This window comes from Salarias fasciatus, unplaced genomic scaffold, assembly GCF_902148845.1.
Source record: "Salarias fasciatus unplaced genomic scaffold, fSalaFa1.1, whole genome shotgun sequence".
Lineage (NCBI taxonomy): Eukaryota > Metazoa > Chordata > Actinopteri > Blenniiformes > Blenniidae > Salarias > Salarias fasciatus.
The window spans coordinates 147,232-160,000 of record NW_021941396.1 but is presented as its reverse complement, the minus strand read 5'-3'; the positions used below and the strand labels follow the sequence as shown (position 1 = coordinate 160,000).

The following is a 12,769-nucleotide window of genomic DNA, read 5'->3' as shown; positions in this document are numbered from 1 at the left end:
CAGCTGTGGTCCAGCTGTGGTCCAGCTCTGCTCCAGCTGTGGTCCAGCTCTGCTCCAGCTGTGGTCCAGCTGTGGTCCAGCTGTGGTCCAGAGCTGGACCAGCTCTGAATGAATTTAGCAACATGTTTGGAATTGTGCCTTAAACTGACAATGGTTCAGACCCCCTCCTGGAACTCCATCACCTCTCCTCTTGTGATTGGAGGATCCCCCTGTCACATGACTCTCTCCTCTTGTGATTGGAGGATCCGCCTGTCACATGACTCTCTCCTCTTGTGATTGGAGGATCCCCCTGTCACATGACTCTCTCCTCTTGTGATTGGAGGATCCGCCTGTCACATGACTCTCTCCTCTTGTGATTGGAGGATCCGCCTGTCACATGACTCTCTCCTCTTGTGATTGGAGGATCCGCCTGTCACATGACTCTGAGTCGGTCTGTAATAACCTGAACGTTACTGTTTCATGCGTCTCTGTAGAGGTCACCAAAGGTGAGAGGTCACTCAGAGCCTGGGCAGCGTCAGCCGCTCGGCTCAGTCCCACTCAGTCAGCCTGAGCGCCACTGCCATACAACACAACAACACAACACTGTAACACAACACTACACTGTACTGCAACAACACTATGCACCGCAACACAACACTACAGTAAATACTGCACCGCAACACAACACCGCAACACAACACCGTACCACCACACCGTACCACCACACCGTACCACCACACTGTACCACCACACCATACCACCACACTGTACCACCACACCGTACCACCACACCGTACCACCACACTGTACCACCACACTGTACCACCACACCATACCACCACACTGTACCACCACACTGTACCACCACACCATACCACCACACTGTACCACCACACTGTACCACCACACCATACCACCACACTGTACCACCACACTGTACCACCACACCATACCACCACACTGTACCACCACACTGTACCACCACACTGTACCACCACACCGTACCATCACACCGTACCACCACACTGTACCACCACACTGTACCACCACACCGTACCACCACACTGTACCACCACACTGTACCACCACACCATACCACCACACTGTACCACCACACTGTACCACCACACCATACCACCACACTGTACCACCACACTGTACCACCACACTGTACCACCACACTGTACCACCACACCATACCACCACACTGTACCACCACACTGTACCACCACACTGTACCACCACACCATACCACCACACTGTACCACCACACTGTACCACCACACTGTACCACCACACCGTACCATCACACCGTACCACCACACTGTACCACCACACTGTACCACCACACTGTACCACCACACTGTACCACCACACCGTACCACCACACTGTACCACCACACTGTACCACCACACCGTACCACCACACCGTACCACCACACCGTACCACCACACTGTACCACCACACCGTACCATCACACCGTACCACCACACTGTACCACCACACTGTACCACCACACTGTACCACCACACCGTACCACCACACCGTACCACCACACCGTACCACCACACCGTACCACCACACTGTACCACCACACCGTACCATCACACCGTACCACCACACTGTACCACCACACTGTACCACCACACTGTACCACCACACCGTACCACCACACCGTACCACCACACTGTACCACCACACCGTACCACCACACCGTACCACCACACCGTACCACCACACTGTACCACCACACTGTACCACCACACCGTACCACCACACTGTACCACCACACTGCTGATTGGCAGCCTCGCTTCCGTCAGTCTGCCCCCCCCAGGGCAGCTGTGGCTACAGCCGTAGCTTACCACCACCCGGTATGGAGAGAACGGGTGAATGTGACATTGCAGTGTGAAGCGCTTTGGGCTATACAAGTGTAGTCCATTTACCATTTACCATTTCACACCGTAGCACCACACTGTACCACAACACCGTGCCACCACACTACAGCACCACACTGACATTGTGGATCAGTGTGTTTCAGGCGGAGGCGGCTCTGGGCCTCCAGGTCCTCCGTCCCACATGTCTCAGCTCTCTCTCTCTCTCTCTCCCTGCTTCTGCACACCTCGCTCTGACGTAGACGTCTAATGAGGTCTGGGAGAGACCTGGGACGTCCAGGACGGACGCCCCGGAGGACCAGGGCCGCCTCCCCTGGTGGACCGCACCAGTGTAACTCAGATTGTGTGTCTCTCCACGGCCAGGGCGGCGGAGTCCACAGAGGAAGTGACCCGGCTCCGTCCAGTCCGTCTGATCAGGGAGGACGGCATCATCCGCCCCTACGACCTGACGGAGTCCCAGGGCTTCGACCTTTTTCAGGTGGGACTCTTTTGTTAAGAGCAGCTGGCTGTCGGACCTCCACTGGGTCCACTGGGTCCCGGTTCCAGATCAGTGTTGAACATGTTTCCTCTCCTTCGTCCACATGCAGCCTGAGGAGGACTGATGCTGGTTTGATGGACTGATTTGATCAAACTGTCAAAAATATAAACTGAAAGCTGAAAGGCCTGAAGCCCCCCTGCTGTGATGTGTCGGTGTTACTGATAACCAGACGTGTGTGACTGATAACCAGACATGTTACTGATAACCAGACATGTTACTGATAACCAGACGTGTGTGACTGATAACCAGACGTGTGTGACTGATAACCAGACATGTTACTGATAACCAGACATGTTACTGATAACCAGACGTGTGTGACTGATAACCAGACGTGTGTGACTGATAACCAGACATGTTACTGATAACCAGACGTGTGTGACTGATAACCAGACGTGTGTGACTGATAACCAGACGTGTGTGACTGATAACCAGACATGTTACTGATAACCAGACGTGTGTGACTGATAACCAGACGTGTGTGACTGATAACCAGACGTGTGTGACTGATAACCAGACGTGTTACTGATAACCAGACGTGTGTTACTGATAACCAGACGTGTGTGACTGATAACCAGACGTGTGTTACTGATAACCAGACGTGTGTGACTGATAACCAGACGTGTTACTGATAACCAGACGTGTGTGACTGATAACCAGACGTGTTACTGATAACCAGACGTGTGTTACTGATAACCAGACGTGTGTGACTGATAACCAGACGTGTGTGACTGATAACCAGACATGTTACTGATAACCAGACGTGTGTTACTGATAACCAGACGTGTGTGACTGATAACCAGACGTGTGTTACTGATAACCAGACGTGTGTGACTGATAACCAGACGTGTGTTACTGATAACCAGACGTGTGTGACTGATAACCAGACGTGTGTGACTGATAACCAGACGTGTGTTACTGATAACCAGACGTGTGTGACTGATAACCAGACGTGTGTTACTGATAACCAGACGTGTGTGACTGATAACCAGACGTGTGTTACTGATAACCAGACGTGTGTGACTGATAACCAGACGTGTGTTACTGATAACCAGACATGTTACTGATAACCAGACGTGTGTGACTGATAACCAGACGTGTTACTGATAACCAGACGTGTGTTACTGATAACCAGACATGTTACTGATAACCAGACGTGTGTGACTGATAACCAGACGTCTTACTGATAACCAGACGTGTGTTACTGATAACCAGACATGTTACTGATAACCAGACGTGTGTTACTGATAACCAGACGTGTGTGACTGATAACCAGACATGTGTGACTGATAACCAGACATGTTACTGATAACCAGACGTGTGTGACTGATAACCAGACGTGTGTTACTGATAACCAGACGTGTGTGACTGATAACCAGACGTGTTACTGATCACCAGACGTGTGTTACTGATAACCAGACATGTTACTGATAACCAGACGTGTGTTACTGATAACCAGACGTGTGTGACTGATAACCAGACATGTTACTGATAACCAGGCGTTCGTGACTGATAACCAGACGTGTTACTGATAACCAGACGTGTTACTGATAACCAGACGTGTTACTGATCACCAGACGTGTGTTACTGATAACCAGACGTGTGTTACTGATAACCAGACGTGTGTGACTGATAACCAGACATGTTACTGATCACCAGACGTGTGTTACTGATAACCAGACATGTTACTGATAACCAGACGTGTGTTACTGATAACCAGACGTGTGTGACTGATAACCAGACATGTTACTGATAACCAGGCGTTCGTGACTGATAACCAGACGTGTTACTGATAACCAGACGTGTTACTGATAACCAGACGTGTTACTGATCACCAGACGTGTGTTACTGATAACCAGACGTGTGTTACTGATAACCAGACGTGTGTGACTGATAACCAGACATGTTACTGATAACCAGACGTGTGTTACTGATAACCAGACGTGTGTGACTGATAACCAGACGTGTGTGACTGATAACCAGACATGTTACTGATAACCAGACGTGTGTGACTGATAACCAGACGTGTGTTACTGATAACCAGACGTGTGTGACTGATAACCAGACGTGTGTTACTGATAACCAGACGTGTGTTACTGATAACCAGACGTGTGTCACTGATAACCAGACATGTTACTGATAACCAGAAGTGTGTGACTGATAACCAGACGTGTGTGACTGATAACCAGACGTGTGTGACTGATAACCAGACATGTTACTGATAACCAGATGTGTTACTGATCACCAGACGTGTGTTACTCATCACCAGGCGTGTTACTGAAAACCAGACATGTTACAGATAACCAGGCGTGTGTGACTGATAACCAGACATGTTACTGATAACCAGATGTGTTACTCATCACCAGGCGTGTGTTACTGATAACCAGACATGTTACTGATAACCAGACATGTTACTGATAACCAGATGTGTTACTGATAACCAGACATGTTACTGATAACCAGATGTGTTACTCATCACCAGGCGTGTGTTACTGATAACCAGACATGTTACTGATAACCAGACATGTTACTGATAACCAGATGTGTTACTGATAACCAGACATGTTACTGATAACCAGATGTGTTACTCATCACCAGGCGTGTGTTACTGATAACCAGACGTGTTACTGATAACCAGACATGTTACTGATAACCAGATGTGTTACTGATAACCAGACGTGTGTTACTGATAACCAGACGTGTGTTACTGATAACCAGACATGTTACTGATAACCAGACGTGTTACTGATAACCAGACATGTTACTGATAACCAGATGTGTTACTGATAACCAGGCGTGTTGACGCTGTGTTACTGGTGATATAGCAGCATGGTGGAGAGTCCTGTATGGAAGACTCTGCAGTAGAACCATAGTCCAGGCTGTTCTGCATGTTCTCCCTGTTCTCAGTCGTGCTTCGCCACACGGGGAAAGTATTCTGCTGTGATGAGTGGAGCTTTATTTTTGTAGAGCTGTGTTCCTGCTGTGTGTAACTGTTGTGTGTCCTCTGACCAAACTGTTTATTAAACATCTGTAATCCAACCTGCTGGGTCTGTCGGGAGCCGCCACCGTCATACAATAAACATGCAAAAAACCCTCAGGGAAGTATGAACACCTTGACGTTCTGCTTGTGTGGGTGTTTGTGTTTACCTGAACCCTTCCCTGTGTCAGTGTGCACAGGCATGCAGCTGTAAGCAAAATGTTGAATTGTGCATTTCCAGCGTTCCCAGATCAAACAGCTGGAGGGCGAGGCGTTCCGAGACCACTGTCCTCATCCTGGACACAGGAAGACCACCATCATCATCACCAACAGGTAGAACCCTCGCAAGTCCTCGGTGCTCTGATTCTTCAGAATATAAACAATCAGAATAATGTCAAGAACAGTGATGTGTCATGCTTTTTCACCTCAGAACACACAAGTTCAAACGGATATCAAACTTCAAACAGATGTCACAGATATCAGAGTTCAAACAGATATCACAGCAAGTTGAAAAACCAAATAAACAGGTTTAAAGTAGATAAAGGTTAAAACAAGTCTGGTTTTAAGAGAGGGCTGAATGTGCAGACGTCAGAACAATGATGGGCCGTGGGACGGAGTTCCAGGCTGGAGCAGCAGCAGGAAAACATCTGTTCCACCTGGTTCAGACTTTGGTTCTTGCAGTTCAGTGAAGGAAGGGGGCGGGGCTGGAAGGGGCGGAGCTGGGAGGGGTGGGGCTGGAAGGGGGCGGGGCTGGAAGGGGTTTGGATGGAAGGGGCAGGGCTGAGAGGGGCGGGGCTGGAAGGGGCGGAGCTGGGAGGGGTGGGGCTGGAAGGGGGAGGGGCTGAGAGGGGTGGGGCTGGAAGGGGGAGGGGCTGAGAGGGGTGGGGCTGAGAGGGGCGGTGCTCACTTGACTTTGAACAACACAATGAACAACCTGAATACTCTTCAAAGCAATTGAGCTTTCAGCCTTTTTTCTGAAACAGAAGTGTCCTGATTAAACTTTATATTATGGTTTGTATTCATATACACAGGTCAGAGGTTATTTTTCCTACCTTGACATGTTTCGGCTGCCAAGCTGCAGCCTTCCTCAGAAGTGTCACGTGATGTTGTCTGGTCGGCTGATTTATACAGGTTTTGGCGCCAGCTTCCTACTGGGTGCAGTAGTACGACAGCGCCATCTGCAGTCCGACTTCTTCAGCACTGTGTCCCAGGTGTGAGAAAGTTGATAGCCCCCTCTGCCCGGTTCACAGTCTGGGGGGCGTTTCTGGATCTCGATGGCCTCCCTGGTCCAGCGGTGGTACTTGTTGCTTTCCGTGCCGATGATCTGGGCATGGTCCCAGTCCATGAGGCGGTTTTCCCTCGATAGTGATCGGAGACGGCAGACTTCAGCTGTTCCTGCTCTGCCTGTCGTTTGGAGGAGCGTGTGCACGCTTTAGATGTTTGTTTTTCGCATTCAGTGCGATGTTCTTTGGTCCTGATGTTGAAGGCTCTGCCAGTCTCCCTGACGTAGGATTTGTTGCACGACAAACAAGGTATTTCGTAAATAATATTGCATTTGTGTTGTGGCTCTATTTTGTCCTTGGGATGTACTAGTAACTGCCGTAGTTTTATGTGTGGTTTTACTGGGGTGCTGAAGTTGTGCTTATTCATGGCCCGTTGTATTCTCTCTGTGATCCCTCTGATGTATGGAAGTGTCACCATGGCCCTGTTTGGTTTCTCAGTTTGTTTAGTTGAGAAACAGGGGGTTCTCCTGGTGGGGATGTGTTCTCCACAGCAGGGGGTTCTCCTGGTGGGGATGTGTTCTCCACAGCAGGGGGTTCTCCTGGTGGGGATGTGTTCTCCACAGCAGGGGGTTCTCCTGGTGGGGATGTGTTCTCCACAGCAGGGGTTCTCCTGGTGGGGATGTGTTCTCCACAGCAGGGGGTTCTCCTGGTGGGGATGTGTTCTCCACAGCAGGGGGTTCTCCTGGTGGGGATGTGTTCTCCACAGCAGGGGGTTCTCCTGGTGGGGATGTGTTCTCCACAGCAGGGGGTTCTCCTGGTGGGGATGTGTTCTCCACAGCAGGGGGTTCTCCTGGTGGGGATGTGTTCTCCACAGCAGGGGGTTCTCCTGGTGGGGATGTGTTCTCCACAGCAGGAGGTTCTCCTGGTGGGGATGTGTTCTCCACAGCAGGGGGTTCTCCTGGTGGGGATGTGTTCTCCACAGGTTCTATCTGTGGGTTTCTCACTGAATTTGCCATACCAGCCTGTGAGGTTCTTGCTCAGGCTCGAGGTGGGAGTTCGGCTCTGTGCAGCAGACTGAGTGGAAGTCAGTCATGTCAGTAGTTCCCAGCATGGAGACGTCCCTCTGTCCTGCTGCTCTGTCTGTCAATCACTACATGTCTGTTGTTCATTTTGTTGGGGTATTTTTTGCTTACATGTGACCCAAGCAAGATGGCGGAAGCAAGGTGTTGCAGCTTGGCAGGTGCTGCGTTGCCTTTTCCTAAAACACCAAGGAAACTGCCTGATAATCATTTTGAACTCTGGTTTTGGCCAGAATGGCTTATCATCGGTACAGGATCACTGGATAAACTACGTAAATTGACCGTAGCCTTGTACACACTGGCACTGATCATCATGCAACTCCATGGAAGCTGGTCTGCAGCTACTCGAGACCGCACGGCTTGTACTCAGGAAAGCCTGGCTCCGCCTCACCTGCTGGAGCTGTGCACAAGAGTGGAGAGCCTGAGACATGCAACGCCGCTATATTCCTGGAGGCAGTTTATAATATTTACCCACGTGTTGGGCTGACACGGGACGTGTCTGGACGGCACGGCGAAGTCCTGCTCTGCATCGTCCTCCTGTTCTGTGGAGACGTGCAGCCAAACCCCGAACCCTCTGCGCTACAACATCAGCAAAAAGGCCTCCAGGTAAACATTACATCCAATGCACCCGTGGTTTACACGGACAACGCCGCTAAAAACTGTTTAACATGGATACAGACTGCCTTCGCTTCAAACTATGGAGCGCACCGAGCCCTCGTGGCTTCTAAACAACAACGGATAAAACTCTTCCAAACGGTGAATCACGCAAACGTGTTGTGGAATTTTGCTAGAAAACCGAAGGGTGTCTTTGGAGGACATGTAAATGTCCAAGGTATCGTCTCAAAGTTTGAACAATTGAACACTTATTAACAGACGGTAATCTGGACTATTCATGTGTAAGCGAAACTTGGCTGCGTCCTGCTAGTCCTCTGTCAGGATTCATGATTCCAGGCTACAACATTTATAGAACGGACAGAGTAAGTGGAAAAGAGCGGGGAGGTGTTTTAATATACGTCAAGGAAACTATCCAGAGTAAAGAGCTAGACCTTTCTAATCATAAATTAGAGTGTGTGGGGGTGTTGTAACTTTGAATCACATTAATTTAGTATTTGTGATGTAATTTCATTTACATGATTGATTCAAAGCTGTATTAATTTCACGATTATTTACAGTTAAAAAACAGAGTTGAAAACAGTTGGAATGGAATCCATGATGCAGTTAATTGATGTTGATCCGTCTAGTTGAATTGAAATGTATTTGTCTTATGTTGCCTATAGCATGTCACTTTAAGTGAACTTCATTTCCCATGAGGCTTTGCGTAAAAACCAGGAAGTTAGTTCAGAGAAAAATAGCGGGAGAGATTTTGTTGCTGTGATGCCGAGCTGTTATGAAGTGCTTTGAAGAAGGATATTTCTATAATTGTACCACCTCCATTTTTTCTTATATAAATCCACGTTTTGTTTCCATATTCTGACGTCCCACGAGTCATTTTTGATCGTAGATTAACTACATTTTTTGGTGCCGAAACCCGGGATTAAGATGAGCCAAGGAGACTCACATGGAACTGGAGCAGCCGCTCCGCGGATGACTGAACAGGAACATAAGACAGAAATGGAAAGAGTGAGAAGAAAGCGGGGCACAATCAGAAGTACAACTACACGTCTTTTGAACCAGATTGACGGCGAAATGACCAAGCCCGATCCGGATGTGGATAATTTGAGCACTTTATTGGAAATGTTGAACGCGAAGGAGAACAGTCTCCGTGATCTGGACCATGAGATTGAACAGCTTACGGCGTTGGATGACTCGGAGCACGAGATCGAAACAACGGAGGACTACAAGCAGCGTGTCGTCTCGTTTAAGAGCCGCGCACAGCGCACGACACGGAGCAAGGAAGAGCACAGCCAGAGCCCAGCAGCAACGCATCAGCGGCCGAGTGACGCGAGCTCGTTAACACATCCACAGTCCGTGAAGCTACCGAAGCTGATTATTGACAAATACAGCGGAGATGTGAGCAGATGGCAGGAGTTTTGGAATCAGTATGAGACTGCTATTCATATGAATGATGCACTATGCAAACGTGAGAAGTTCACTTACCTGAAGACGTATCTCACTGGGCCAGCTGCAAAGGCAGTAGCAGGACTGATGCTAACTGATGCTAATTACGACAGTGCGATCTCTCTGCTGCAAAACAGATTTGGAAGGAAAGATCTGGTGATCAGTGCTCACATGTCACAGCTGCTGAATCTAAATCCCGTCAAGAAGTCCTCCGATGTGCATGCATTAAGACAGCTATATGATGAATGTGAAATTCAAGTAAGGAGCTTGGAGTCACTGGGCGTAGTGTCAGACACCTACGGAAGCCTGCTATGCCCAATTTTAATGAAGATGATGCCAGATGACGTAGCTCTTGAATATAGCCGTCAGGAGGGAAGTGATGACGAATGGAAAGTGGATGAGATAATTAAATTCTTACAGAAAGAAGTCCAAAGCAGAGAAGAGGCCTGCAAATGACAACGTCCTACACTCAGAAAGAACAGAAACCAGAAAGCAAGCCATGGAAGCAGTCTACATTGTCCAGTGGCACAAGATTGAACAGACCCAGCATGCAGTCTGCTGCTGCACTGCACACCGCCAGCCAGAAGATGCGCAATTGTTTATTCTGTGACAGCATGGAGCACAAATCTGAAAATTGCCCAAATCACAGCATTCCTGAGCGTAAAGAGAAAATCAAGAAAATGGGAAGATGTTTTGTATGTCTGGGGCAGAAACACATTGCAAAGACATGCAAGGTAAAGGATGTGTCATGTGAAAAATGTGGAAGGAGGCATCATATTGCTGTGTGCACCGGTGAGAAAGATGAGGTGCAGCCCCCCACTGTAACAGAAGATGCTGTTGTTTCCTCAGTCATTCCTCAGTCAGTGAAGATGAAACCAGATGGACAGAACACTGTACGACTGCAGACTGCCAAGGCATGGGTGGCTGGCCCATCAGGCAGAAAAATAGCTCGCTGCTTGCTTGATGGAGGGAGTCAGAGAAGTTTCATTCATGAAACCCTTGTGAAGAGCCTGAACTTACCGATAATAAGACAGGAGACCCTCACTCTTCACACGTTTGGCTCCTCTGTCCCTGCAGTGTCACGACGCAACACAGTGAGAGTAATTTTGGAGAAGGTCTGGGACAGCCAGCAAAGAATTGAGATTGAGGCCATAGAAACACCACAGGTGTGCACAGCTGTGATGAAGATTCCTGGTGACCAGATTCAACGTGAGTTCAAGAAAAGAGGATTAAAACTAGCCGACTTCCCAGACAACGACAATGATCCCGAGCTCTCTGTCCTGATAGGAGCTGACGACTACTGGCAAACAGTCTCAGGAAGAGTGGAGAGACTCACAGAAACATTAGTTGCCTTGGAGAGCACCTTTGGATGGTCGGTGCAGGGACCAGTGTCCATGTCGAGCGTCGCTGAATCAACCTGCATGTTCATTTCACTCGAAGAGGAGACACTTGTCTCCAAACAACTACGTGCATTCTGGGAAATTGAGTCTCTGGGAATCAAGGGTGAGAAAACACAGAATCCAGCTGAAGAAGAAGCTCTGCAGATGTTCGAGAGAACAACCACCTTCAAAGATGGACGATACAGTGTAGCGTTGCCCTGGAAACCAGAAAGAGCAGAGCTCCGAGACAACTACAGGGTTGCTAAAAAACGATTTGAAAATCTGAAGAAAAAACTACAGAAAGATGTGACATTGTACAGCAGATACAGTGAAGTAGTGGAGGATTATTTAAAGCAGAACATTGCAGAGGATGTTCCAAAGGACAACGCAAGTGCAGACGCTGTGAAATACTACTTACCTCACCACGCAGTGCTCAGAGAAGACAAAGTGACCACAAAACTGCGAGTGGTGTTTGATGCGTCATCCCATGAAGATGGATGCCTCTCCCTCAATGACTGTCTGCTCACAGGACCAAACTTGAATCCTGATCTCCTCAGTGTCCTCGTCAGATTCAGGAAACATGAAATAGCCTTCATGGCCGACATAAAAACGGCTTTCTTCCAGATCTCCGTCATGGAGAAGGACAGAGATGCAGTGAGGTTCCTGTGGCTCACAGGCCCACCGAATGGAGAAGAGGACGGAGAGATGTGTGTGCTGAGGATGACCAGATGACCAGAGTCGTGTTCGGAGCCTCCCCCAGCCCATTCCTTCTTGCAGCGACAATCAGAAAGCACCTGAGACGGTATGAAACAGAACAGCCACAAGTGGTACAGACATTAATGGAGTCGCTGTACGTGGATGATTTCATTGCAAGTTCGCCAAGTGTTGAAGAAGCCTTCCGTGTGACAACAACCGCCAAGCAAATACTGTCAGCTGCAGGCATGGATCTCTGCAAGTGGAAGACTAATTCTCATGAGCTGGAGAAGAAATGGGAGGAGAGTGCAACAGACCACCAACCGGGGCCCGAGACACACGGAACAGTTCTAAAGGTGTTGGGCCTAGTGTGGCGTCCAGGAACTGATGACTTCACCTTTGACCTCAGACCGCTATTGAACATCCTAAAGGACAAGAAGAACACAAAGAGAAGCGTCCTGCAGTCAGCTGCACGCATCTATGACCCACTCGGGTTCCTAACGCCTTTCACAATCAGAATTAAATGCATGTTTCAAGAAATGTGGGAGAGGGGACTCTCCTGGGATGAAGAGCTGCCACCTGATCTGACCCAAGAACGTCAACAGTGGTGTTCAGAACTACCGCAGCTGCTCCACCTCACCATACCAAGATGGTACCGAGCAGCCATGCAGCCAGAAAACAAACATGCTCTGATACTGCATGTGTTCTGTGATGCAAGTGAAAGAGCTTACAGTGCTGCAGCCTACCTGCAAGGTGAATCACCAGACAGAGAACCCACCATGAGTCTCGTAGCATCGAAATCCAGGGTGAGCCCCCTCAAGAAAATGACACTGCCACGCCTGGAGCTCATGGGAGCGGTAATTGGAGCGAGACTTGCCAACAACTTGATGACGACTCTAAAACTGGAACCAAACCAGATAAGAATGTGGACAGATTCAATGATTACGCTACAT

At 48.9% G+C, this 12,769-nt stretch overlaps 1 protein-coding gene across 1 annotated transcript in view; it reads left to right on the top strand.

The window, feature by feature from the left end:
• The window catches only part of vps13c (vacuolar protein sorting 13 homolog C), a 131,391-nt gene that overhangs the window by 106,554 nt on the left and 12,068 nt on the right, over nucleotides 1-12,769 (top strand). Inside the window, exons 63-64 of the mRNA XM_030087701.1 lie at nucleotides 2,236-2,350; nucleotides 5,626-5,717. Coding sequence (XP_029943561.1) covers nucleotides 2,236-2,350; nucleotides 5,626-5,717 — 207 coding nt within the window. The remainder of the gene's footprint in view (nucleotides 1-2,235; nucleotides 2,351-5,625; nucleotides 5,718-12,769) is intronic.